The sequence below is a fragment of the Doryrhamphus excisus genome, linkage group LG6 (genome assembly GCF_037039965.1).
Source record: "Doryrhamphus excisus strain RoL-2023G ecotype Guam linkage group LG6, RoL_Dexc_Guam_v1.1, whole genome shotgun sequence".
NCBI classification, from domain to species: domain Eukaryota; kingdom Metazoa; phylum Chordata; class Actinopteri; order Syngnathiformes; family Syngnathidae; genus Doryrhamphus; species Doryrhamphus excisus.
The window spans coordinates 13,048,207-13,075,838 of record NC_136362.1 but is presented as its reverse complement, the minus strand read 5'-3'; the positions used below and the strand labels follow the sequence as shown (position 1 = coordinate 13,075,838).

Here is a 27,632-nt window from a genome sequence, read left to right as displayed (position 1 = left end):
TGCTCAATGACAAGCAGCCAATTCAGGTGAGGGGTACCCCTTCTGTAGATAGAGAAGCACAACATTGCCACCCCGTACCTTCCAACTGCATGCTAAAAGTGCACACGAAGGGTTGAATGTGTTGAAGAAATACTTTATTCATTTATATGCTTTTTTCTCTCATTAAAAATATGAAACACTGCACTAAAATACATATTACACGTTCATTAACAGCAGCAGCTGTGTGATTTATTGTCTTTGGTAAAGAAGCCACTTTTATTACTGCCAGGTGCTAATTAGCATCTACTATGGTTACAGAAAGACTTATTACCTACAACTACAATTGAATGTTGAGCAAACCAGCCAGCAGTGTTAGCTTGATAGCTGGCGGTTACTTCTCTTTCGGCGCCATGTCGTCACCACCCGACACATTGGCTTCCTCCTCGTCGTCGTCAGCGACCATTCCTTTCAGGTAAGACCGCTTGAACTCCTGGAACACCATTTCGTCCTCCATCTCACTTCACACATGCACACACACATAAGTGTACACGCCATTAGCATGTAAGCGTTAGCATATTAGCATAAAATGTCTTGTCTGTTAGCTTCTTAGCATCAATGTCGGTGATCGTGAACATTTTTGGCGAGAGAGCCATGAAAGCCACATATTTTAAAATGTATTCCGTTAGAGCCATATTCTATTTTTTCACACTGAATGCATTTTTTTCATCAAATGTGTCGTTTAAAGGAGGACATTTAAACAGGCCTGATTAAAGGAGGACCTCTGAATGACCTGGGTGGGCTCCCACATTATCCAATAATCACGTTTTGGTGTCTGACCTGGAAAATATGGCATAGGATCTGGCCTCTGTTAAAAATCTGTTTTAAAAGTCTATGTCTGTCTATGCAGTGACATGCAGTCGGGGAGGCAGATGAGGCAGAGCCAAAATTACATTACATACAAAATATATATATGTATAAAATATATATTATACAATGAATAATGTTTGCCAATTGAATACATGTATTTTCTGAATAATTTCAATTGTTTTTAACAGATTCTTAAAGTAATCATAGCTGAATTTTGCCTTTCCTGACCAAGTGCGCAAGTTGGATCATGGCGCATTGTCGGCATGTTGCCAATAATGTAATTTTGCAGAAACATTTTGTCTACACGATGACTTTCTAGAACCTGTGTCATGTCTTTATTGAAAGCCTAACATCATAATTCCTACTAATCAGACAATAAAATGCAGTACTCTCCTCTCCTTCATTCTCTCAGAGAGGAAAAAGCCAACATCGTTTTTCAGGAGCAGCTAGATTTAGACTTTGACATTAAAAATATTTTTAAGCCGAGCATGCCTTTAAGCTCACCAGATGGTGATCAGACCTTTACAACAAAGTATCAGCAAAGTATTAGGAGCGTGTACTTCATACACAAAAATGTAAAACAACAATGTTTTTCAATGAGCAACCGGTATTAACGTACAAACAACTCCAAAGGAGTCAGTCACCAGCCACAACCCTCACAGCATGTCACTGTGTCTCCATGTGAAATAATCTAATCAACAAAGTGGAAAAAGACACTCACCTCTCTTTGACTGGTGGAAACAGTATAAGAAGAAGAAGACAATTAGTTTGTGACACACATACGTACATACATCTACAGATATATGTACATATATACAATTGAACAAGCACGCTACAGTATTGTTATCTGTAATGAGGAGCACCTTGCTCACCTGTGTCGGGTTTTGGGTGCATGAGTTTGAAAGGAAGCTCCAGTTCCACCTCACTGCAACATAAGCAACTGATGATATTTTTTCATAGATAGTTGACACAAATACAAAATCAATTGAATGGAAGCTGCCGCAGTCTTGTTAGCTAGTGCTTAAACACAATAGGAATTAACTACTGTGTCATTGTGGTGTGAATAGTTAAGTACACGGCAGTGGCAATAAATGACAGTAAAAGTGTCACAGTGTATGTCTAATACAAGCACTAATATAAGCACTTTTTTTTTTTTTAGTCTCACGTCTCATAAAAGGATAAGCGGGGCTACGCACCTTGATCCCATCACGCTGCAAACAGCAAGAACAGTGATGAAACATGACCTTTAAAGTATTAATTGCAAACAATCATGGAAAATGAAGAGCCATTTTTGTTTAGGCACTGACCCTCCAATGATGAGCTTGACCATGACTCTGTAGGACACCATGATTCCCAGGACTTCTTTCAGGACGCCCTGCTTGATGCTGAAATGACACGTCGGAATCACGTGACCATGTGAGTATAGTCTTGGTTTCACTGCACATGTTAGTTTACATGCTGGATGATGCCAAGTTGGTGTCTTCGTGCTTGAGTTTTCCGTCCAATGCTATGCCTCGCCTCTCTCTGTTGTTGGCCAGCAGGGGAAGGAGCTTGTAGTCCTTTTGGAGCGTCCCCCCCGCAGACACGGTGTCCCTGAACACAACAAAGTCTTTGACTTACACCGACTGTCTCTATGTCATTGTCTTTGGGATGAAACTCACCCAGATTCATCGATGGCAACACATTTGACGTAGCTGTCGTTGGAATACAACACCACCGTGGACACCTGATCCACTGGAGACACGAATCCATCAACTTCTACATCATGAAGCAGTCCACTGCAGACTTTGCCCAAGAGCTAGGGTACCTAAATGGGTGGAGCTAAGGGAAAAGGAGAGCAGCTAAAGCTTACCAGAGAGGACTACGTTCTTAACATTCTTGCTGGAGCTGTTGGTGATGTCAACGTGCACTCTGATGGTCTCGCCATGGTAATAAATCTGCATGCAGAGCAAGAGCAGATGACACAAGGACTCCGCCGTGTTTGCGGTCAGGCAGCATGAAGCCCACCTCTTTGTCCAGGCTGGCCCTCACGTTCAGCGGCTTGTCTGACATGACAAAGTCACGTGTGATTTCCATAGATGGCGCCACCCCTTCGTTTTCTGGACTGTACTGCACCTTCCTGATCATCAGCTTCACGGAGCTCCTGAAGGGCAAGGCCAAGATGGAAATTAGTGGTGCTGTTATAAGAGACGGTTTGATATGTGGACGCCACGCCACCATTACCGTTTGTGTACTTTGGCATCCTGGCTCTCGGCGCTGAACGCTTTAACCTCAAACTCCACGGCACATTGCTGCAGTGACAAGACAAAAGGAATTCTATTCTGGGATGTGGTCAAGGTGGAGAACCCTGCTCCTCACTGGACCCTACAGATTGGTATCACCTTGCCAACGTCATGCTGTGCTGGCTGGAGCGCCACCGAACATGGCAGGTTGTCAGGGAACTGCCACGGAACAGGTGTTATTTTTAGAAGGTACGACCACGTATGGCAACATTTGGGCTCAAAAGAAGGGTGGCGACACCTCAAAGAAGAATGGGTAGGCATCGTCTCCCAGCTTACGCAGCAGCTTGGCTTGAGTCCTGGTATGGATGCCCTGTTCGCGGTCTTGCAGGGGAGGGTATACCTGGCGGGTAGACAGGTACAGTTCCCTGCGAAACGCAATTCCCATCACGTCCATGTCGTCACGGCCATAGCGGAAGGTGCAGGACAGAGTGACGAACACTAGAGGACGCAAGACACAGGCACGTCACCGTCATGGACACCAGAGGGCACGTCCGGTCTTGTCTGACCTTTCCTCCCCTGCAGTGCCTCGAGGTCAATGAGGACAACACCATCTAGTGGTTGGGAGAACATCGCAGGTTAGCATTCAATGTCGCTGACTATCTAAGCTCATGTGACGCATTCCTCACCTACTGGGTCCACAAAGTCCACATGGTCCACAAAGTCTCGTTTCCCCATGTAGACTCCCACCTGAAGACGGACAGACGACAGTTCTGTCCTTCTGCCCAGTGTTATGTCTTAAAGTGACCTTTCTACTCACTGATTTGTCCTTGCAGATCTTCTTGAAGACCACATTCTTGGGGCTCATGTTGCTCTGCTCAGGTGGCGTCTGCAACCAGGTGGACAGAAAGTCATAGTTGCCTTGACGACTTTACAGTATCCTTTGTGAGTGTGTGTGTATGTGAGATCCTGTCTGTCTATGTTAGTGTGGCACGACAGCGGATATTCCACTTGGGGACACTTTGTCTTGTTCACATACAACAAATGTTAACCTGGCCTGATGCCCCAGCAGAGACAATCACAGTGTTCCACGACTCACCTGGACGTACAAACACGAAGATGATGATGATGTAGCAAGAGGACAAGCACAAATGTTGGTGATGTTGAATGCGAGTGTTGGCTCTATATGGATAAATCCTGCTGTCGATTAACATCTCTCTCCTTCTCGACAGCCAATGGTAGGACCCAGCTGTCCCACCATGACCACGCCCACACATTGCTTTCCTGTGAATGACATCACTGAGTGGATTGAAGCTGGTTCCTCCTCTGTCAGCACAACACGTTCAGATTAGCCTGTGAGCGCACACACACACACACACACACAGGGTAAAATACGCTGCATGAAAAAGAGTGATTGGCTAAGTACAGATAAGTATACTGTGTACTTCATTCTTGAGTGTGTTAATTTTGACAGGGTAGTGCTGTCCCAAATCCATCCATCCATTTTCTATACTGTTTATCCTCACTAGGGTCACAGTCATGCTGAAGCCTACCCCAGCTGTCTTCAGGCGAAGAGGCGGGGTACACCCTGGACTGGTCGCCAGCCAATCACAGGGCACATATAGACAAACCGGAGTACCTGGAAAAATCCCCACCCACACACATTTTTATTGTGGGGAATGTCACTGGCTGAGTTATAATTGGGGAACTCAGGAGTTGTGTGACTGGCTGGTATATGTATATTTTTCTATTTATGTTGTTTTTAATTGCTTTCTTTGTGGCTGGGGTATAGAAAATGGATGGATGGATAGATGAATGATGAAGTTGTAGTGTGAATATGTTTTTGTGCATTTCCTTGTCAATGGTAAGATCGTTTTTTTATGAGTTTGCTCAAGCTTTCATTGACACTGGTCAATGGTTCAGGGGTATGCCGGGTAGCGGATGAGAAGTAAACAAGAGTTTTCCCTGGGGCATGAGCATGTAATATGCTGTAAGCCCATCAGACGTCGATAGATAGTCCAAGAGTGTAATATTGTCTATGTTGGAGCAGAGGATGTTGACATTGATGTCCTTAATATTCCAAAATGTGATGAGGCGTGGAGACTTGGTTGCAATGAGGGGAAGGACGGCGTTGAATGAAAAGAGGAAGTGGTCCGTTACATGGAGTTAATCAGCTGTACATTTGGATGGTGTGAGACCGGTGCAGCATATTAGGTCCAGGACATGTCCTTTTGTGTGTGTATTGATGAAGACCAAAACTGTCCATGCATGATGAGCGTTGCTGTTGCCCATATGTATATTGAAATCACACAACAATATCACTTGAGATGAGCGAGTACATACTAGATGAGTTAGTAAAGTGGCTAAATCAGTTCAAAAGATAAATAAGATAAGCTGTAGCTACTATAGTTGGAATGGAACTAGACAGTATAAACACAGCACATTCAAATGAGTTCAAATCTGGCACCGGTACTGGCAGGACTTTCCATTTCTTGTTGTAAATTACCATGAGACCTCATCCCTGGCCGTTGCCACAGGGAAGGATTATGTCACGTGTGTTGTTGCACACTTCTACTACATCACCAAGATGGCGAGCTGATAAACATAGTTTAATAACAAACAAAAAAACCCACATACTCACAGTAGTGCCAAATAAGGAAACAAAATGTGACAGAGGAAAACAAACAACCCAGGGAGAAACAAGTCAATGAACCAGCGCCATCCCTGCAACAACTCTGGCCTTTTAAACCCCACTAATTAGAAAAATCATCATATTTATACCAATGATTCTTACTGATACCATTTGACATACTTAGTTGTTATATGTGATTCTGACAGGGTGCACAAAGCCACCATGAGCGCTGGAAAATGAATGAATGACTGCTGTTGTTGCCCCTCATGATGTTACATGTTTATGTGCATGAATGACAAGACATGCAGGTCAAGTGAAGGTGTGATGCAGTGAACGTTTAATCCAGTCTTCTGCAGGTGTCAGCAGCTCAGAACACACATTACATGGATTATGTCCTGCATCATCATCATCAGTGTGATTACACACACACACACACACACAGAGAAAGGTCATCATGGAGTTGTTGTCCTTTTAAATAAACCACAGACACACAGTAAAAAGGTTCATTTATTCCCGTCATACAAACATGACTGAGATCACATAAACAACAAGATTATTTCTAACTATTCAACCATACATTGTCACATTCCACATCAGAGTGTGTGCGTTTTCAGACATAAGCTCTGGCTGATTCTGCCTCTGACTTTGCTGTAGGCTTGTACACCTTCTGTGGTTGACTGTTTCCATAGAAACCGCTGAAAACAAAAGAGGGCATCAGACCAAAATTGTCATTCGACATCAAAGTGTGTGACTTGTACCCTTTTTTCCCGCCAGCTGACGCCCTCTTGCAGGCGGAGCAAAGCAAGCCGCCTCCCACTATGGCCAGTGAGGCGGCCCCCCATCCCAGGTAGAGGCCCACACCTAGCTCAAACCTGCCAACACATATGTCGGAGTGAAACAACATGCAACCATGATGTCAGTGTTGTTGGTGTGTGCGAACTGACTTGACACCAACGTAGAGCGGGTTGTAGAAGTCCTGCACCACACTGCTGGCATACCAGGAACATGCAATCATGCAGCAAAGACCTGGAAACACATTATATCATATAAAATTTCTTTGCCTGACCACTTTATTAGGTACAACTCTTTTTGCACTCGGCTGCACGGCGCCGTGGATTTTCTCCGGTTACTCCGGTTTCCTCCCGTATTCCAAAAAACATTTATTTCAGGTTAATTGGCGACTCAAAATTGTCCATGGGCATTGTTTCTAATTGTGCCCTGGGATCAGTCCAGGGTGTACCCCGCCTCTCGCCCGGAACAACTAGGATAGGCTCCAGCACGCCTGCGACCCTCGTGAGGAATGAATGAATGAACGTTTTTGTACTCACCAGCGAGGATGCTCAGGATGCCTCCGGTGCCGGCGAGCTTGGCCTTGGATGTTTCGCTGGCAGAGCCGATCTTGATGCACTTGAGTCCGAGCAGGGAGATGACCATGGAGGCCAGGCCCAGCAGCAGGGACACAATCATCAGTGCCCGACACGCCTGCACGTGGCCTAAGCAGCGAAAACCACATTACATGATGCCCGAGTTGTACCAAATGGTAAGTAAACATGGTACTGTGACACCACCACACATTAGACCGTTTTACAAGAACAGCAATTTACTGCAGCACAGTCACCTAGTAAGACATGACAGCCTGGAGACTCAATTAGTTCAACAAATATCTATTTACCGTAACCATACCGTAACGCCACCACTGTGGGCCGCTCAATCCGCAGCACAGAGGCGTTTTATTGGTGACATTTTGAATGCACAGATACCATGGCTAGATCCTGCTGCCCATTGTTATACAATTCATCCATGACCATCATCTCATGTTGCAACATAACACATGGCCCCATGTTCAAAGGATTTGTACACAAATCAGCATACTCACCAGACATGCCACCCCATGAGCATGTTTGGTGTGGTCTGGATTTGTGTATACGGTATTTCATGAAAATGGTAGAATTGTTAATATGTGGGAACCCACTGTGGTAGGAAATGAGAATGGCAACTTAACTAGGAGGACATGAGAGCCTGGAGACTCAACTACTATAACAAAAGAGCCTGGACGGTCAACTAGCAGGAGCTGGACCTTGTAGAACAACGAGAACCCGAGGATTCAAATAGTATGACACGAGAACCCAGAGAATCAAGTAGTAAGACATGAGTGCCTGGACATCAGAACCTGGAGAGTCAACTAGTAGGACATGACAACCTGGAGATTAGGAGAACATGATATCTGAGTGTGAAGGCTATGGGAGGGCGTCAATAGTTTCTGTGAAAGAAGATGGTGACAGTAACAAGGCTGGTTAATAATTGATAGTAATCATAAAAAAATGTGTGCCACACCTCTTCTGGGCCTCAGAAAGAAAGAACAACAAATAAATTCCAATAAATTCCAATGGAAATTGACAATAAAGAGCATCAAAGCGTCAACTATAGAAGGAAGGAACCATCTAGACGACTTAAAGGAGATAATTTTCAGGTTTATGATTTGTGACCATAAGAAAGAGCGCCTTCTTGGCTGCTGTTCTACTTATTGTGTCATCCAAATGTTCTACATAGTGAACACATCTCAGGTAAGAAGAACATCTTCAGCATCCAGGTTGAGCCGACTTACCAGGCAGAGAGAGCAGTGACTCGAAGTCTCGACACTCAGCGATGCCTGCACTGTTCTCGGCACAGGAGTGCCACAGGTTCTCAAACTGCCTCTGGGAGATGATGACGCTGCCCGACACGGTGGAGATCTTCCAGTAGTCGTTAGCCAGGGACGCTCCTGTGATCAGCCAGCTGACGATGCACATGATGAAGCCGGTCGCCTCCACAGACGTCGACATCGTGTCACTCAAACTCAGGTGGGCCCAAAAGAGAAACAAAAGAAACGAGGAACTCACGGCAAACACCAGTGAAGGCGTTGGGGCATCTGTGGAAAGAAGAAGACTTTGTCCTCTGACCGGGATCGGGGGGCCATAAAGTGCAGAGCCCGCCCGCCACCCCACGCAGTATCGTTCATCATAGCAACAGCCACGCCCCGATAACCTCAAAATCCATATATGGGCCCAAAAGAGAGAGAGAGCAAAAAAGCAAGATGGCTCACCTGTGCCACGGAACCGTCAAGGCTTCCAGAAGTGCTGTTTCATTAACATCTTAATGGAGGTCACTGTTCATCAGAACCTTTTATGACGAATGAGAAGCAAACCTGACCAAGCATGTGAATGTCCATATAGGGACATCCTGGTCCGCCATTTTGGTCAACCTCATGTGACATAGAACATCATCATCACCATCAAGCACTTTCTCTATGTGTGTGTGTGTTTTATAGTTTTATGGTTGGCCACAGTCAATGATTTATCCCGGCAGGAGTTCAAAGTTGAATATAGATTTGAATGATTGTAAGCAGGGGCGCTGCTTGCCATCAGGCAATGCCGGCGACTTCTTGGACCCCCAGCCTAGTTGGGGGTGTCCCTGAGAGCTGCCAAACTTTTAATTTCTACAGCAATGGTGCTAAGCGTCCCCCTGTGAATTTTTGCCTAAGGCCTCAAGTCTGATTTTAAATCATCAGTGTCTCTGACAAGAACAGCAGTCACGCATAGGACTCCCCCTATTTGCAAAGAAAACACAGGGAAATTACAGGACATTGTTGCCTTCAGTGGCTGATGTCATAATTGGAGGAAGCGAAGCGAAGGCGGAAGCATTTTGACGCCTCAAGGGAAACAGCGACCGGTCCGACTGGCTCTGTAGACCAGAATCCATCCTCAGCATCTGGATGCACCGGCTTTAATCCGGGACAGCCTCCACTTTACAGTCAAGGAGAGGTTGTACGTTCTCACAGAGTATTCTCATAGTGTAAACACAATGGAGATGACTTTACATGAGCATGTGACTTCTTTTGTTCTGAGGATGACGGTTTTGCTCCACGTGGACCTGATACACTGTGAGTACAACCACAAATGTCTTTTCCTATATGGCCCCAGGGATCTTTTGGTTAAACCTCACTAGCTGATGCCTTAAAGGAGAAGTGCACTTTTTGGGAATTTTGCCCATCATACACAATCGAAACATGAACACATATTTCTTTCCCTTTTCTGTGCATTATGACACAAGAAAACAAGTTAATTTGAGCTAGCTTACAATGCTGTTATTGGGATACACATATTACTATGAATCCCTGTTAAAAAAACCCTCTACGGTTGCATCATTTGATATAGTACATGCTGTCACATATAGTAGTTGCAGAATCTTGCAATATTTTGATGATTTAAAACACTACTGCAATTTCTTTCCTCTGCATATTGATAGTAACTAACTAACAAGACACATTGCTAAACTCTAGTCTCAGCGTCATTCACAGTGGATACCGAGCTGTCAATTTCGCGACAAAGACTCAGCAAGATGCTGGTTTGCTGTCAGCACTGGAGTACTGGAGCACACGTCTTGTGCTGGAAGACACAGCCATCCCAATGAGAGTTAAGATCATAAGGACTGTATGTGAGAAAAGAAGTATCGGTAGTGTTTGAAATCATCAAAATACGACAAGATACTGCAACTATTACATGTTATCATCAGTGTTAATGCATGATCACAGCATGTGTATATCAAGCAATGCAACGTAGATGCAGCCCAATTACAGAATTGTAAGCTAGCTCAAATTAACTTGTTTTGTCAGGTTATAATGCACAGAAAAGGGAAATAAATATACTGTATGTTAACGTTTCACATTAGGATTTGTAATGCTGGTTCCAAAAGACTTCCTCGCGCTCATCCAATCACATCAGAACTCAGCCAGGATGCATTCACGGTCTTACAAAACCATGGCTACCCATGGTTTATCGTTTGCATACATGTATTGTAGCATGTCATCACTCCCGAAGACATTCCACATGATGCAATCAAAGCACCCCTGCAATGCTGTAACATTGTCATGGATTGTGAGTACATTGAGGAGTACGAAGTGTGACTTTACAAGTGATGAAATACTTCATTTGCTGGTGAATTCACAGGAATTGTACTAAGCAAACGCACAGTGGAAAGAATTTTGGGGCATCGAAATAATAAAAGGGTTGTGGTTGTTCACAACCGTCTAGGCATTTTGCCAAGTGACGAAGACGACTGAAAAAGACGGCACCTGCGGCACATGCGCAGTTGGTATGTCATAATTTTGACTCATCTTAAAATGTCGACTTTTTATCTCGTAATTTCGACTTTCTATCTCGTAATTTCGACTTACTATCTCGTAATTTTGACTTTTTATCTCGTAATTTCTACCTTCTTATCTCGTAATTTCGATTTACCATTAGAGTATTTTTTTCAGTGGCGGAAACGGGATTCCATAAAAACTTGCTTTAGATAATGTTTCATGTTTTTCTCACTGGAAGAGGAGACACAATGGCTCTTTTGATGGTAAAGGTTGCTGAACCCTGAGTTAGACACATACTGTACATTGATTTAATTCCATTCAAGTTATATATGTAGTTTATTTACATTCCCTTACCTTTATCCATGCTGGCGTTAGCTTCATGCTAACAGGGTTATGTTACTTGCTTGTATAGATATGCTCATAAAAAGACACCATGATTGTACAGTGCTCATGAAATAAATATGTTATAAATTATGTTTTCATCAGATGCCCTGATGCTGCCACCGCCAAGTCAGGTGAGAATGGAGTCCATCAACATGCGACACACTCTCAGCTGGCGACCCCTGCAGGTGCATTGCAGTACTGCAGTGCTCTACTCTGTGCAGTTCCAGGGGTGAGTTGTAGACCAGGGTGTATTTAGCCATGTGGGGATTCAAAGCAAACCCTGCCATTGGGGCCCTCCGTGTCCTTATGCTGCATTGAAAATGTTTTTTCATTGTAATTTCTATTTTTGCAAAAGGTGTATGCATGTTTTTGAAATTATTATAGTTATCAGCTTTAAGTTGCTAGTTACATAGCAACTTAATAGATACCTCTGTATCTCCCTTAGTGATAAGGTGAGAAGCACTGTCATCCGGGAGAAATTCAGGCGTCTGGTCAGGATGCCTCCCGGACTCCCCCCTCGGGAGGTGTTCTGGGCACATCTGACCGGTAGGAGGCCTCGGGTAAGAAACTATGTCTCTCAACTGGCCTAGGAACATCTCGGGATCCGCCGGGATGAGCTGGACGAAGTAGCCTGGCAGCCTAGGCTGCTGACCCCATGACACAACCGCAGATAGGCGGTAGAAGATGGATGGATGACATTTTTATAGCCATTGTACAGAAGCCATCACACCAATTGACTGTGATTATGATTTTGTTTGGAGTGTTGAGAAAATATGTATACTTGCTGACCGATTCCCATGGTTCTGTTAGTAGTTCAACATTAGTTATGGTCCAAAGATAACTCTCTTCATCATTCCTTGATGTGGACAAAGCTTGTATGACACACAAGGTGATAAACGGACATCTCTGCTGATGTGGTGTCCCAAATAGTACATACTCCCGAGGCTTTCCAGCTTGTCTTTGCTGATATGAGCTTACAATATTTTGCATGACCTTTGACTCACTTAAAGTACCATACACTAGTACCATATACCATACACCAGTCCCATACATCATACACCAGTACCATACACTAGTACCATACACTCTACACTAGTGCCATACACCAGTACCATACCATACACCAGTACCATACACCATACACTAGTACCATACACCAGTACCATACACTCTACACTAGTGCCATATACCAGTACCATACACAGTACCATACCATACACCAGTACCATACACCAGTACCATACCATACACCAGTACCATACACTAGTACCATACACCAGTAACGTACCATACACCATACACCAGTACCATACACTAGTACCATACACAGTACCATACCATACACCAGTACCATACACCAGTACCATACACTCTACACTAGTGCCATACACCAGTACCATACACCATACACCAGTACCATACACCATACACTAGTACCATACACCAGTACCATACACTCTACAGTAGTGCCATACACCAGTACCATACACCAGTACCATACACCATACACCAGGACCATACACCAGTTGTTCCTTTTATTGAATTGCAGGTTAATACTCCATTATTTCTTATGGGCTACTTGTGATTACTCACTTGATAGATTACTTGGCAAAATAGTTCTGTACTTATTTTGAGACACTTAGACTGACTTACTTATACGATTACTGAATCACTAAGCATGGCTGTTGTCCTCCAGTGAGTTTGAGCTGACGATCCTGGATGGGACATGGCTGGACGTCTCAGAGTGCCAGAATATTCCACAAGCTCACTGTGACTTGACGTTAGACCTGGGTTCCGACTCGGACTATAACATCCGCGTCCGAGCAGAGTGCCAGTCACGGATGTCACCGTGGACCCAGCTCAGCCCGCCTTTCAACAGGAAGGACAGTAAGACCAAAACCCACTCAGAGAGACAATGTAACAAGGCCTCATGTTGCCATGGTTACAGTAATGCATATTGGAAGAAGGCCTCCTGTGCTACATGGGGTGCTACAAGCTGTAAGACATTTGTTTATGTTGTGTTTACAGCTGTACTGACGGAGCCCCACATGGTGGTTTCTGCAGCAGGCCACGCCCTCCTGATGACCTTTGACGAGACCCCGCCCACAGCATCCATCAGTGTGATGGTGTGGAAGCAGGGCGACGAGGCCCAGGTGAGATCGGCTTCTCTACCACACATTAAGACTGTCTGAACGTGTGTACTTCTCCTTGCGTCATCAGATGTACATCTACAACATCTCAGCAGAGGAGACAGTTCTACATGTGGCCGCCCTGCAGGACGGGGAGGTGTACTGCATCAGAGCTTGGATGGTTTTGGAGCCGCAGATCCAAAGTGGCAGCACCGAAATTCACTGTGTGCCCATAAAAGGTTCATCAGCACCGTGACAATCATATATCCATTTTCTATACCACTTGTACTCATTAGGGTCATGGGGAAGCAGGAACCTAACCCAGCTGATTTGCAAGAGGCAGGGCACATCCTAGACTGGTCACCGGCTAATCACAGGGCACATATAGACAAACAACCATTCACAGCGTCTGACTAACATCCATCCATTTTCCATACCACTTGTCTGCACAAAAGTATGCTTCCTAGACAAATCATTAGGTGCACCTGCTAAGGACATCAGAGATGGAGGTGTTCCTAATATTTTGACAAGGTAACCAAAATATTCCTGTAGCGCAGTGCTTCTCTAATAGTGGGGTGGGACCCTCTCAGGAGTGCGGTGAACTTTTGGTGTGGCTTTAGAGTGAGTACTTTCATTGTTAGTACAGACCTGCCAACATGTACACATTTATCTTACTCAGCATGCAATATGACTCTTGAATACGCTTGTACAGTACGCTTCACAACATTTTGCTGATTTCGAGTTCAGTCTGTACAGTAAAGGTAAATAAATACTGTAGATATGATTGGTTTCTCAGTAGTATTTCAAATCAAGGTGGGGCAAAAACATTTTTGTAAAATAACTGAGAACCACGACTGTAGCATTCCAATGAGCCCATGTACTTAATGAAGTGACCAATGAGCGCATCCGTGACTTGATTGCCTGCTGTCTGCAGGTGCTCCTGTTCCCTGGAAGAGTCCCACCACTGTGGTGGTCACAGTGCTTGTGATGGCGTCTGTCCTCTTTGCTGTCTTCTGGGCATTAATCCACTGCCACCTCCACGCCAACTGCCAGTGCCTCCACAAGGAGGTGCACAAGGAGGCACTGCCACGCTCTCTGGTCAGTTTGATTATGTATACTTTCACGCTCTACAACATAAATCTTCTGGTCTTAAAGATTCTGGTGCCAGCAGATCACATTTGACCTTTAAAACATGCTCAGTTGGGATGAAGTAGACTCACAATCAGAACCACATATTTTGACTTTCAGTTGAGCAGTAAACTAGTAAACTAGCCAAGGACGGGTGTACCTAATGAAGTGTCCTCTGAGCAGTTTACAACATGACTGACAGCTGCATGTACTTCGTCTCACCCACAGAGACCCGACTGGCATGTGGACGCTGCCTTGAGCACGTACCCGTCAGAGGTGTGTGCACATGTGCAGCTGGTGCACAGTGGCAAACAGGGCCGCTTCAAACCAGTACCACTCCGATGAGACCCTTAATGACTTTTACTTTTATGAAGAAATTAGGCATGGACTTTCACCACTGCTTATTCTGGGCTTGATATGAACCTTGTCTCATACATTCCTGAGATGTTGATGGGTATTTCTTGCAGCTCTGACACCAAACCCAGACCAACTGGACTGAGAGGTATTATTCTTTAGCAGACTCAGAAAAATATATATGTATATGTTCTGTCTGGATCGCATGCGATCCAGATCACATGGATCACAATTTGGCAACCATCTCAACATTCATGTGTTCATAAAAGCAATAAGAGTCTTGGGTGGATTTCAGGCAGAACCAATGTTTATTTGTGTGAAGGAATGTGGGTCCAACCCGATGTAAATGGCTCTGCAGCCAAAGTGCACTTTGAGTAGCGGGGTAGTAAGTGGATGGGTTGACTTGGACTTTCAAAGTAGTGACCTTTTATCCTCTAAGCCACTGGAACCTTCTCATTTTGACCTTTTTGGCCCAAACAACAACAAAAATACAAGTCACTCAAACATAAAAATAAATTAAACATTTTTTAAAAAATTGTTTGACCTATTATTATCTTCTATTTTGTGAGGAGAACCAGAACCTTGGTTCTGACAGTCCTATCACATTTTGAGGAAGAAGTTCTACAATGACCTGTCTGTCTGCATATACCAAGCCACTCCGGAAGGTGGGCGGAGCTTATGACACCAACAATACCATGCTATGAGGTGTAACAGAAGGATTTTAGTGTAGTGCTCGTCTTCCTGTATCACCAGGAAGTGATCTTGGACCTTGGAGAACAAATAATAACAATGGAATGCAGCAGGAGTTTGGGCCGCTCGCTGTCAGAATCCCAGGTCCAGTTGGATCTTGTGCTCGAAGATGGCGATGAGGAGCATGATGCCGAAACCTAACAAGATTCCGGCGTTCTGCAGCAGGAAGAAGCCGCAGTGACTGAAACCGTGATCACCCGCATCATTATGCAACATCTCTGGAACCTGAAGAGACAAGGGGAAAAAAAAAGACCTCAAATGTTGACAACATCACACCACTTGGGGTGACACTACACGTCTTATCTACATAGCAGCTGGCAGTGAAGGCGTGCACGTGCGTGTGCACGGCAGTGTGAAGAGGCCAGCTGGCGATGGCGAAAAGTCACCTGCAGCTGACCGACTCACCATGTCCACCAGCGCCACATACATGAAGAGCCCTGCGGTTAGGGCGAAGATCCACATGGAGATGTTCTCTGCATAATGTCCGATCAAGATACCCGTCACCATGCCAAAGTACGCCATCATGGCTGACAGCACATTGTACAGGATGGCCTGACGCACCGTCATTCCCGCCTTCAACAGCACCGCAAAGTCACCTGGGAGAACCGTCAAGCAGTTAATCAAAGTGGCCAGCATCCTATCTTCCCCTTACTAGACTCCTTCTGCTGACCTCCACACCTGAGATGATGAAACTCACCCAACTCGTGAGGCAGTTCATGACAAAAAACCGCCACAGATGTGCTGAGGCCGCTGGATAGCCCCTCGCTGAATGCCGCGCCTGCCGAACAACATTGGTCAATCATCATCGGGAACACCTTTTTTTTTTAAATACATAAAATTCATGTAACCTTTAATTATTCAGGTAAGGCAGTAGAACAGATTCTCAAAGAGTCCTAAACAGTCAGAAGCTCACCGATGGCCAGGCCGTCGCTGAAGTTGTGCAAGCCATCGCCCATGATGACCATCCAGGCCAGCGTGGCCACGCCCGCCTCTTGGAAGTGGTGCTCAGAGTACGAGTGGGTGTGGCTGTGAGGGTGGTGGTTCTGGGAGTGGTGGTGGTGCAGGATGTGGTGGTAGTCATGGTGATGGTGGTGCAAGCTGTCTGCCTGGCCCACCGTGTCGTGGAAGTGGGAGTGGCATTTGTTCTCGCAGTCATCGGCCGTGTAACCATGCGCTGCCGCCGCCGACACCTGCAGCATCACCTGTTCCTCCTCCGCCACTCCATCGTCCTCCGTGTCTGCACGATCGGCGAAAACTCCGCCACCATTGGTCTCCATGTCTGTTGGGGGACGAGACGAGCGGCTGAAACCACTTCCTGATTAAGAAGCGGGTCAATATGGTCATCACATGATTTCACCTTGGCCTGTCTGCATGTTGTCATCATCCAGAGCCAGCTGCTTCTCCAGGTCCGCCTTGTGGTTCTGTTTCTTCTGCGTCTGCACACAGCAAACACATGTGTGTGTGTGTGTGTGTGTCTCAGCACATCACCATGACAATGAGAAATGTCCCTGACCTTCTGTTTCTTATCCTTGTACATTTTCCCCAGCGTGAGGAAGTGTTCTATGAGAAACATGAAGTAGACACCGCCAAGAGCGGTTAGACCTTTCCACACAGTGTCCAGGTCTTCTCTGTGTGCATGCTTCAGCCCGGAATGTTGGTGCTGGTGTCCGCCCTGAGACTAGAACACAAGAGCATGGTTGCCCACATGAAGTAAAAAAAAACAGGAAAAAAGATGGCGCCTGGTGAACACTCACGTGAGGGATGAGGTGCAGGAATGCATCGCCGCTGAGGGTGCCGACAGCCAGCGCCACCAGGAAGCTGAGAAGGAACTTGAAGAAGACTCTGTTCATGAGCGGGATGAGGACGACACCCAGCAGTGATAGAAGGCTGATGATGCTAATGGACACAAAGCCGCCGAGCCACGCTGCCACACGCAAAACACTCGGGTTAGCAGGGTGTGCTTACGCCACATTGCATTCACAAGCTCACCTATTGTGATGTCCTTGCCGCTGAGATCGCGTCCATGATGCGTCGGGTCTGACGGGGAAACAAACATTTGTCAGGTGGCGCCGCCTCACGGCGCACATGCTGAAACTCACCGCTGCCTTCGTGCAGAACGCAGGCACCAGCGTCTATCTGGTGGAGGAGGGCGGGGCAGAGGTATGTGAAGTCGGCCAGGGTCACGCCCCCCTCCTGTGCCATCCCGTGTGAGGAGAGGATGTTGGAAGCGTTCAGACACTGATGACGAGACAACCACACATAAACTTGTTGTTATGGTGACTGACAGCTGGGAAGCTAATGTGACCTGTGGACGCACACACCTCGACATCCTGGTCCACGTGGCCATGGCTGTGGTCATCTTCATGGTCATGATCATGATGGTCATGGCTGGGGTCATCTTCATGATCATGATGGCCATGCCCATGGTCATCTTCATGATCATGATGGCCATGCCCGTGGTCATCTTCATGATCATGATGGCCATGCCCGTGGTCATCTTCATGATCATGATGACCGTGGTCATCAATGTGATCATGCGTGTGGCCATCATGATCATGATCATGGCCATCACCATCTATGTGATCGTGATCATTTGAGTGGCTTCCCGTTGCGTGTGTCTGACTTCTGGTGACAAGTTGATCTTCAGAGGCGTTGCTGACAAACTGTGAGTCGGCATCCGCCTTCTGAGCTTTGTCCGTGCTCCGCCTGTGACGCTCTCTGGGGCTGTCAGAAGGTTTGTGTGAGGCGCCATGGTCATGATCGTGGTCATGATCATGGTCATTGTGATGATGGCGGTGTTGCACAGTCACGCTCCTCACACGGTCCAAGCCCACACTCTGGAGGAGGCGCTTCAGGCCCGCCAGGGAGATGGTCCCGTTTTGTCCATACCTAAAACATGGCTTGACATGTGACTCAGTGGAACAGAGACTAAGGGGTGAAGCAAGTTTTGTGGGGTAGCGAGGTGTGTTGAGTAAAAACCTCGTCTTGCTTGTTCAATAAAGGTCTTTCAAAGTAGCTACTGTATATCATCAACTAAACTCAAAACCTAGTCTCAACCAGATTTTGTCCAGACGTTAGTCTTAAAATCGTCTATGAATGCGCCACTGTGTTATTGATTTGAAAATGGTGTCATGATTTGAGAACCCGGTGGATGCGACAGAAAGAACAACAAGAACTGATTCTCTAGCATTCCCTGATTAAATTCTTAACAGATTTATTAATATTAATTTATTAATGATTTACAGCTGAGAGGATACACTACATTTGCTCACATTTTGAGTCGAGCGTCACGAATAAGTCATTGTTTGCAGATGTATATGTCACAGTTGTCCTTGCATGAGTACTCAGCCGATTAGTCTTCTTATATTAAAATATTCGCCGGAGGACTAAGCACTCCGAGGCATCAATCAACTGCAAAAAAACACTTTGAGACGAGTGAGATACAGCATTTTATAATTTTGGTTTTTAATTCTATTTAATTTATGTTTTAAATGGATCTGTGTTAATATGTCAAAGTTGTGCAATGTTGGGTCTTGGACTAGTAGGGCATACATAGTAAAAATAATCAGTGTTAGTGGATTGACATGGTCAACATTATTCCGTCTGTGGTAGACATCGGAAAGGAATAAGCAGTGACTCAGAAACCATTTTCCCCACCTTAAACCTTATCACATTGCTAGTATATGGTCCCCGTTGCAACAGTAGAAAAAAAAAGGCTTTAAAAACCTGCTGAAAAAGATGGACTCACCATGTCCAACAAGGTTTTCAAGCCACAATTATTTGGCACGACAAGCGCTACCACAAATGTACAAGGAAGTTAGACAAAAATAATACTAATGTTTAATTTTAAATATTTTGGAGTTGCTGTCATCTTAAAATGTCCTCTTAAACAAGGCACTCCTTCATATTTTGATTTGAGCATAACTAAAGGTTGTTATAAACAAATTATATTTGGCTTTTTCTATATTTATGTAAAAAAAGAATGGCCCACTTTATTTTAACACCTCTTTTTGGATATGATTAGCTTTAAAATGTAAAAAAAAACCTGCATGTTAAGTATTTATTTTAATAAATCAACGTTTTCATTTTCGGCTTTGTGCCAAGTGTGCGTTCAAATAAACGTGGGAGTTTGATTATGTGTAATTAACTTACCTTCAATATCTAAAACGCCATGCCTTTGTAAAACTGGAGTTCTTGGTCATAAAGGATACATTTCTCCACTTCAAACATTCAATTAGTTAAACAGTGGCACTCTCATATCCCATTTTAAGCTAAAAGCCTGAACATAACCTGTTCCCGGTTACCATGGCGATACAGTATGAATGTGCTCACCTATTGAACAGAGCCTCCAGGTGTCGTTTTTGGTTCTGCTCCGCTCTCTGCACATCCACCCCAGCCGAGAGAACGTAAACCGAGGACGTGCTGCATTCTGAAGCGACCGTCCTGTCTCCAGCCAACAAGGACACGGTGAGGAGGAACGTCAGGACCGCTATGACCCGCCACGAGAACATCTCTGCAGCACAGCAGGGAGAATTTCACATGAAGAGTGAGCGAACATTTTCACAGTTCTTCAGTTTTTTTAAACATGGTTGTCATTCTGTACCTAATTTGCGACGTCTTTGTGAAATACTCGAAGTGGAGATGACTACATTTCTAGTACATTGCGGCGGCTGCTCATTTTAGCAGTTCATGTATTTTTTTTAGCATGTAGACGTAGATATGGTTGAAAGTATGCTAACTTCCTCGGTGAGCTACAGTAGCTCATTTAGCATGGTGCTAGCTCCAGTGTTAAACGACCACTGCACTTCACAGCAGGGGGTCCGCGGGCCCTCGCTCGGCCTACCTCATATTTTCCAGGAAATTACAACAAAATGCAAATTTTGTACATCTGGAGGGCAGTCTGGCTATCAAACGTCAAACACGCTCCCGCCGTCAGCATATAAACACAAGCACGTTGTTTTCTGCGCTCGGCACCAGCTCGGTGCCGTGTGCACAAAGGCGCTCAACCCGGAAACGAGCCGCCCTCGCCGCCATGTTTCGTCTGAGGCTGGCAATGCGGTCCGAAACTAGCTTTCAGAATAGAGCAACCGGCTTACCTGCGAAACAGGCGCTGCGTTCTGTCGTCTCTGTCGATTGGTGCCTCTGCTTGGCGTCTCTCGGTCCAAAGTATTTCGATAACTGCTCAGATCTTTGTTGCCTGCGGGAAATGGAAGAGACAGCGGAGAATGAAGGGGGCGGTGCCAATTGAAGGGTCGCGTTGTGATTGGCTGACAATAATATCAACCACTTCAGTGGAGTCAGTGTGGCTGTCTATCATTTAGCTCGTACTACTTCAACAACAAATAAAACGAAACTATTTACAACCTGATAATTGCTGACATGCTTTCATCAGATACCTGTTTCATTAAAGCGATCACCACTTGTGAGACACAGCGTGTTGTTTACAGCTGTTATTAGTGGTTAGTTTGTTTGCTGTGGGTGTTAAGTTAGTCGCACTCGTTGCACGTTAACGCCAACAATCAGCTGTTTAGTAAACATGCGCATGCGCCAATACCAAATATGTACAAACGAATTAATAATTAATTGTTTATTAGTTCGATGCTGAGTGGTCAGGGTTAGGGTATTTAATCATAAATCATAAATCTTCATAAAATATGTACTGCTGATTTTAGGGCACACATTTTTAAAGCGGTCCATATTTTATCCCACACTGGACTTGCCTGTCACATGACGGTAGCTCTCTTTTGAAGTAGCTGTCAGATTGTGGTAACTCACTATGTGCACTCTTTCAGCTTAAAATGGCCTATGAAAGTGCAGTTGTTTCACTGGTGAACTAATTCGGATGTGGCGTCAACATTTATTGAGAGCCTGCGGAGCCCCTGAGAGGACACAGACATAAGAAATAGAAAAAATGCTAATATTATATATCTATATGCAAGATTGTTTTTCGCAGAGGACCAGGAATATTAATAATTAGGCCAATGTTTGCAAACGTATAAGTCACAGTAGTCCTTGTGTGAGTACTCAGTCTGTTAGTCTTCTTATATTACAATATTTGCTGAAGGAATAAGCACTCAAAGGCATCAATCATCTGGAGGAAAACACTTTTTAAATATAACAGAGAAATAATTGTCACAAAATTCGCCAACATCAACGCTGCCATTGACGTCAACACTACCATCTAGTGGTCACAACGAGATACAGCATGAAAACAACATTGACTTGATTTTGTTTTTTTTCGGATTTTTCCTGATTACTGAGTCGCCACAGCGGATCTTTTTGATCCGCATACTGATTTCAGAGATGAAAAAGACAGTTGTTGCCCAAGTTTATTTTTTTTTTATATTAAAAGTTGTGCAATGTTGAGCGTTGACAAATGAAAAGACTAGTCGAGTAATTATCAGTGTTAACTTGTGTATTTACAAGCTCGGTATTATTCTGTCAGCTGTCCACCCTCGCTCTATTGGTGGCGACAGTGTTGCTTATAGCAGTCATAATCTTATTTTAACTCCTCATGGTTATTATTATTATTTGCTCATATTGTGTAAAATATACTTACGCTTGGGATTGCTTCATTTTGCATGGAAGTCAAATAATTTGAGCGATAAGCCCCCTTTTATGTGAACTAAGCACAAAGCCGAGAATCGAACTTGACTAAGTTAGTTGAGAACTGCTGTTGCCATAGAATTTTGCTTTATCTGTTTGGAATTTAGCACAAGGCTTGGGTTGGTTGAGCCACTTTCCCAGAATATGCCCCTAGTTGAAAATAAAAACACCTGAGGACGATGACAGTCACAGCTTTAGTTTCCCACCAGCTGTGGCTCAATGTTAATGTCTAACTAGGTTGAGCTTATCCTAAAAGGCAAACACATTTAGCCCAGAAACACAAGTTCTATAAATAACATTTAAATCAGCTGTGATAGAGGGGAATATTGTAAAATACAAATGATAAAAATGTTGAATTGACATGATTTACTGAATATTGATGTTAGAAGAAATACTTTTCCACCTGAATAGAGGAGAGTGATTACAAGTGCTCTCTATCCTCCTTGGTTAGAAAGACACAATATATGACTTGAATGACACATTCATACATGACACACACACACACACACACACACACACAGTAAAGTTGTGAGACATCCAGTATCTCCCACTCAGACTCCTTATCCAAACGCCTCACACACACTGTCCGGTTGAAGGACAAGTCTCCAATCCTGTGAGTGAAAGCAGGTGTTGCTAACTTTGTCTGAAGAAGCCAACAAAAACATCAGCAGGGGCGGGGAGAAGAAGGCTATAATAGAAAGACAAATATACAAATCCAGAGGAATTGGCTAACAGGGCTTTTGTTCACTATATATCTTCCAACAATCCACTGGCATTGTAATTGTTTTGGATTCACTCCTATAGAAGATTATTTTCATGGTTTCGTAGTATTATTTTGACAGCTGTTAGAATAAAAGAAGCCAGGTGGGACTTGCCCTGAAAAAAGGGTTGGTCCCAACATGAATCAGCTTCTATAGACCTGATCAAAATATTAAAACCAGTTGAAAAATAGCTAGAATTTACATTTTGTACATTTGCATCTTAATGAGGTTTTAAGTAGAGCTACAATATGCAAAAGCAAGAAGGGGGAGTGTGACAAAAAGCACTTTGAAATTAATTTATTGAAAACAATTCAACTGAAATAAAAAAGTTTCAAAAGTTTAAGACCATAGCTCAAAACAAAAAACTCTCCAAACCAGAACAAAAAGTCGGACTCAGTAATAAGTAGCTCCACCCTTCTTGTTAATCACTTCAAAAATGGATTTGGGTATGCTTTGATGCAAGTGTTTCCAGGAGGCTATTGGGAACATTGGTCCAAGTGGTGAAGATGGCTTCACTGAGGGCTTCAACTATCTGGAACTGATGACCATTTTTATAAACTTCCCTTGCCATCCATCCCCAAATGTTCTCTATGGGATTTAAATCAAGGGAACATACAGGATGGTCCAAAAGAGTGATGTTCTTCTCCCTGAAGAAGTCCTTGGTCAAGCCAGAATTGTCCTGTTGAAAAAAAACAGCTACTACATCGGCACATAACCAAATGTCGACGACCTTGCACCACTTGAAGCTCCAGTGTTCCACTGAATGAAAAAGCACCCCAAACATCTCAGGTGGATTTCCTTGTCATGTCAGTAATGTTGAAAGCCAGCTGGACCGTCAAAGTTACATTTTTTCTCATCAGAATGTCCCATGTTTGATGCGCCCTGGCAAAATCTAAATGGCGTTTTTTTGGTGTTTGAAACCCTTTTCTTGCCTGATGGTTATTGCGCTGCAGTCGGCACCAGTAAGGGCCTTCAGCCAATAGTATCCTCCGACTCTATGGGTCTAGTATGTGATGGAAATCTTACATTTTAGCATGATATCAATTGATTTGAACAAATACAGTATTTCAGCTAATGTGCTAATTAAGGTCAGACTGAGTCCGACAGGCTGTGTTGTGACTATCTGCTTGTGGCCTGAGCCCCTCTGTCTCCAAAACAAGTTTCACCAACGGCGTTTCCATGTCAACAGGTTCTGATTAACCCGCATACGTCCTTGCCCCTGATAAAGTCCTGATAATGTTTATACAACTATGTTTCTATCCTGTCGTTCGGGGGAACACTTGCAGACGCTCAACTGTCTCTTTCAACTGTTCTGTTCTGTTCCGCAGAATAAATACCCATAAAAGACAGACTTCTTGTTGAGCAACATTTCCTCTCTCCACCAGTGCTAACAGAAATTTCCCACGACAGTCTACCGCCTCAATTTTTTCCCCCGTAATCCTCAGGGTCATTAAAAAATGTAGAGTGACTGTCTTAGCAGTAATGGCACGCTGCCAGAGGCCTTGCTTATGCAGCTCGACCACGTTCAAGAAGAGAAAGCTTCTTAGCTTTAGCCATCAGGAGGGCATGACCGTGTGAATGCCTGACAGAAAATGAGAATTTTGAACAGATTTTGGCTTTTATATGCCGTGGCCTTAAACCTTTGATCAGGTGAAAAATAACCTATTTCAGTTTATTATTATTAAGTATTAAATATTCAGAGAACCCGCTTTAGGCTGCCACACGACACAACACTGTACTTGATCCCTTTGGCTCCTTATGAGTGGTGAGGTAATTGGATTGCATTTTTGGACTGTGCCCATCCATCCATCCAGCCACCCATCAGTCCTGAGATAAATCCAAATAAATGTTACCGGACCTGACTGGAGAATCTCACTGGACGCCCACCCAGACACGGGACGGTCCTTGGCCCAAATGAAGGTTGTTACTGGTGCCAGTGCAGTCCAATAGCCATCAGATGGCATCTGCTAAGGAATGGTTTTCAGTACGGGGGCCACCGATTTCCATGAAAAATCACTAAATCTGCATGTGTCAATTCATTCCTTTCAACGCCGTTGTGCCAGGAGGGCAGCCTCAACAAGAAGGACGCCACATGCCTGGACAAACTGGCGAGGAAGATAGGCTCTGTCATTGGCACCGAGCTGGACAGCCTGACATCTGTGGCAGAACAAAGGACACTTAGTAGACTTCTTTCCATCATGGACAACCAGCATCATCCAATGCACAGCATCATCATGGTTGTCTGTGTAGCATTATAGAGTGTGCATACAGGGAGCAGCTTACCTGCATGCATGCACGTTACAAGCTCATTTTACGACCCTTTGTATTGACTCCAGTAGCTACACACAATAACCAGCACAGAAAGCTTTCTAGATCTTCCAGAATCTGCACCTATTCAGATGTATTTGGATTTCGTACTTCCCATGAAAACGGTCTGTTTTAATTTATTCCACCAGTGGCCCCCTCCAGGCACGCCCACTCCGCTATGGTTGGTCAGAAGGACCTCTGGTAGCTCCCGAAACCAACTTTATAGGAGTTGATAAACGGTATAAAATCCATAAAAATAGGGATTTTCTTGGGTGTGACTTCAGTTATTATGCTGTTAACCTGTTTTTCTACCACTGCAACGTACTTCCTCAATTAGTAGCTGCCGAATAGGATATGATAAACGGTATAGGAGTTGATAAAAATGGCAATTTATCTTTTTAAAATGTCTGCTTTTAAAATACAGCCATATGTGTTGGATGTCAGGAACTAGTGGACGGACCAGACCCCAAAATGCAAAATGTTTATTAACATAAGGTGTCCCCGTAGGGCAAATTACAAATAAACACAATTACACCAAAGGGTCCAATGCAGTCCAATGAAAACCAAAACAAAGTATTGAAAAGGCTACTGGAAAAACAGGCTAATCCCAAGCTAATTGGCTTCAGGTGTGTAGGAGGAGACCGCCTGCTGCCACTGCACTGAAAGAGAAGAAGCAGCAGGCGGCAGCAGAGCAACACACAAGACCATGACATTGGATCCCGATACTGATCCCGAAGTCGAGGCTGGACAGTCTGAACTTTCTCAAGAAAAGAAGCTACTTCAAGACGTCTCTCAATGGTAACGAGCTTTAGCATTTTAGCGTTTTCTACAGCATCAGTAACATGTAATGTGGCCAGTAATTTTTTTTCGAGGGACTACCAGTGTTTAAAATCCTTAGCTAGACCATTTGATTGTGCCGGGAAATGGCTATTAGCAACTCCAGACTCGGTGAGCTTGTACCGTATTTTCCGGACTATAAGTCGCACTTTTTTTCACAAGTTGGCTGTTCCTGCAACTTATACTCCAGAACGACTTATAAATGAAAAAAGTGTTTATGTTACATAAACACTGGACACCTTTTCTGTTCATGTTTATTTTTTGTCTATACTGGTAAGGAGGCTGCATGTTAGGCGAGCCTCACAGCTAGGAGACCCGAGTTCAATTCCATCCTCGGCCATCTCTGTGTGGAGTTTGCATGTTCTCCCCGTGCATGCGTGGGTTTTCACCGGGTACTCCGGTTTCCTCCCACATTCCAAAAACATGCTAGGTTAATTAGCGACTCCAAATTGTCCATAGGTATGAATGTGAGTGTGAATGGTTGTTTGTCAATATGTGTCCTGTGATTGGCTGGCGACCAGTCCAGGGTGTACCCAGCCTCTCGCCCAAAAACAGCTGGGATAGGCTCCAGCACTCCCCGCAACCTTTGTGAGGATAAGCGGTAGAAAATAAATGAATGAATGAATGCTGGTAAGGAATCAGGAACTCCAACCACTTGTTTTGCTCGTTAGGAATCATCACTCAAGAAATTTATCTATGATGTTCACAACACATTCCAGGCCTTCGATCATCAATGCAATAGCCCTCTGATCCAGATGAAACAGCGGAAGTATTTTCCATTTGGCATAGGGAAAAAGCTTCCTCCACAGTAAGTCCATAAAATAGGGATTTTCTTGGGTGTGACTTCAGTTATCATGCTGTTAACCTGCTGTTAATCTGCTTATCTACCACTCCCAATTTCTCCGTGCAACGGAAGTCCTCAATTAGTCTGTCCCTGACCGCCACTCGGATACTCCTGGGAACACACACGACGGTGGTACTGTTGTTGTCTGCTCCCGTTGTAGCTGGAACATCTTGGGTGATTTCAAACTCAGTGTTATACGTTTGGGCCTTGTGTTCACATGGCAAAGTTCTTTTGCCCAGCTGTGCTATTTTCGCCCCCCCCCCAAAAAACAACACATTTTCCACTTTTCCTTCTGACATCATCGCCGTTGTTTATTTTCAGGATTTGTGTCCGTTTTTCTTCACCACTTTATATTTGTTCAGTTGACTGAATATTTATATCAGTTCAATCTAATGCTACTCCACATAAGTCACGTAGTTGTTACACATTCATATTAAAAGTATGTGTTTGTGCTACTGTATTATTATATATACTATATTATATAAACTGTGTGGACAGGAAGACATGATTGAGCAAATAAATAGCTTAAACAAGACAGATTCTCCTAAGTGGATTGAGAGGAAATCCACCTTCTGTTCTTTATTTCAGTCTGAGTGCACCCCCGGTTCTCCCATCTGAGCCAATTAAAGAATCATCTTCATCAGCTGAGACTCGTTTGTCCGCCAACTGAGCGTCTTCTTATCCTGATCAGCCTGAAAAGAATTTGTTTAATT

At 44.3% G+C, this 27,632-nt stretch overlaps 5 protein-coding genes across 12 annotated transcripts in view; 2 read left to right on the top strand and 3 right to left on the bottom strand.

Annotated features, from left to right (window-relative positions):
- Positions 1 to 117: 117 nt before the first annotated feature.
- On the bottom strand, positions 118 to 4,319 carry saga (S-antigen; retina and pineal gland (arrestin) a). The gene is made up of 16 exons (XM_058066272.2): positions 4,165 to 4,319; positions 3,886 to 3,954; positions 3,755 to 3,815; positions 3,635 to 3,679; positions 3,367 to 3,566; positions 3,228 to 3,287; positions 3,070 to 3,137; positions 2,854 to 2,989; positions 2,699 to 2,783; positions 2,508 to 2,580; positions 2,302 to 2,439; positions 2,154 to 2,231; positions 2,043 to 2,057; positions 1,719 to 1,771; positions 1,568 to 1,577; positions 118 to 497 (listed from the first exon to the last, which is right to left on the bottom strand). The coding sequence occupies exons 2-16, from the start codon at positions 3,931 to 3,933 to the stop codon at positions 371 to 373; spliced, it is 1,197 nt and encodes a 398-aa protein (XP_057922255.1). The 5' UTR covers positions 3,934 to 3,954; positions 4,165 to 4,319; the 3' UTR covers positions 118 to 370.
- crfb16 (cytokine receptor family member B16) lies at positions 4,201 to 15,349 on the top strand. 6 transcript variants are annotated; one of them, XM_078791454.1, is made up of 9 exons: positions 4,201 to 4,420; positions 6,472 to 6,544; positions 7,029 to 7,237; positions 11,306 to 11,432; positions 12,900 to 13,090; positions 13,232 to 13,356; positions 13,424 to 13,571; positions 14,267 to 14,430; positions 14,689 to 15,349. In XM_078791454.1, the coding sequence occupies exons 4-9, from the start codon at positions 11,314 to 11,316 to the stop codon at positions 14,803 to 14,805; spliced, it is 864 nt and encodes a 287-aa protein (XP_078647580.1). In that variant the 5' UTR covers positions 4,201 to 4,420; positions 6,472 to 6,544; positions 7,029 to 7,237; positions 11,306 to 11,313; the 3' UTR covers positions 14,806 to 15,349. The 6 variants fall into 6 exon arrangements, with proteins under 6 accessions (XP_078647580.1, XP_078647579.1, XP_078647582.1 ...); XM_078791453.1 differs by lacking the exon at positions 6,472 to 6,544; XM_078791456.1 differs by lacking the exon at positions 4,201 to 4,420 and having other exon boundaries at positions 4,623 to 6,544.
- On the bottom strand, positions 6,270 to 10,210 carry cldn15la (claudin 15-like a). The gene is made up of 5 exons (XM_058066290.2): positions 8,303 to 10,210; positions 7,026 to 7,190; positions 6,642 to 6,723; positions 6,456 to 6,569; positions 6,270 to 6,392 (listed from the first exon to the last, which is right to left on the bottom strand). The coding sequence occupies exons 1-5, from the start codon at positions 8,517 to 8,519 to the stop codon at positions 6,308 to 6,310; spliced, it is 663 nt and encodes a 220-aa protein (XP_057922273.2). The 5' UTR covers positions 8,520 to 10,210; the 3' UTR covers positions 6,270 to 6,307.
- On the bottom strand, positions 15,100 to 21,303 carry slc39a6 (solute carrier family 39 member 6). 3 transcript variants are annotated; one of them, XM_078791451.1, is made up of 13 exons: positions 21,285 to 21,303; positions 20,661 to 20,761; positions 19,897 to 20,077; positions 17,886 to 18,453; positions 17,664 to 17,802; positions 17,554 to 17,601; positions 17,319 to 17,488; positions 17,078 to 17,242; positions 16,922 to 17,000; positions 16,478 to 16,843; positions 16,262 to 16,342; positions 15,970 to 16,160; positions 15,100 to 15,789 (listed from the first exon to the last, which is right to left on the bottom strand). In XM_078791451.1, the coding sequence occupies exons 3-13, from the start codon at positions 20,073 to 20,075 to the stop codon at positions 15,637 to 15,639; spliced, it is 2,139 nt and encodes a 712-aa protein (XP_078647577.1). In that variant the 5' UTR covers positions 20,076 to 20,077; positions 20,661 to 20,761; positions 21,285 to 21,303; the 3' UTR covers positions 15,100 to 15,636. The 3 variants fall into 3 exon arrangements, with proteins under 3 accessions (XP_078647577.1, XP_078647576.1, XP_057922252.2); XM_078791450.1 differs by lacking the exon at positions 21,285 to 21,303 and adding an exon at positions 20,929 to 21,019; XM_058066269.2 differs by lacking the exons at positions 20,661 to 20,761; positions 21,285 to 21,303 and adding an exon at positions 20,168 to 20,528.
- The window catches only part of tmeff1a (transmembrane protein with EGF-like and two follistatin-like domains 1a), a 21,328-nt gene continuing 13,644 nt past the window's right edge, over positions 19,949 to 27,632 (top strand). Inside the window, exon 1 of the mRNA XM_058066274.2 lies at positions 19,949 to 20,110. Coding sequence (XP_057922257.2) covers positions 20,056 to 20,110 — 55 coding nt within the window. The 5' untranslated portion in view covers positions 19,949 to 20,055. The remainder of the gene's footprint in view (positions 20,111 to 27,632) is intronic.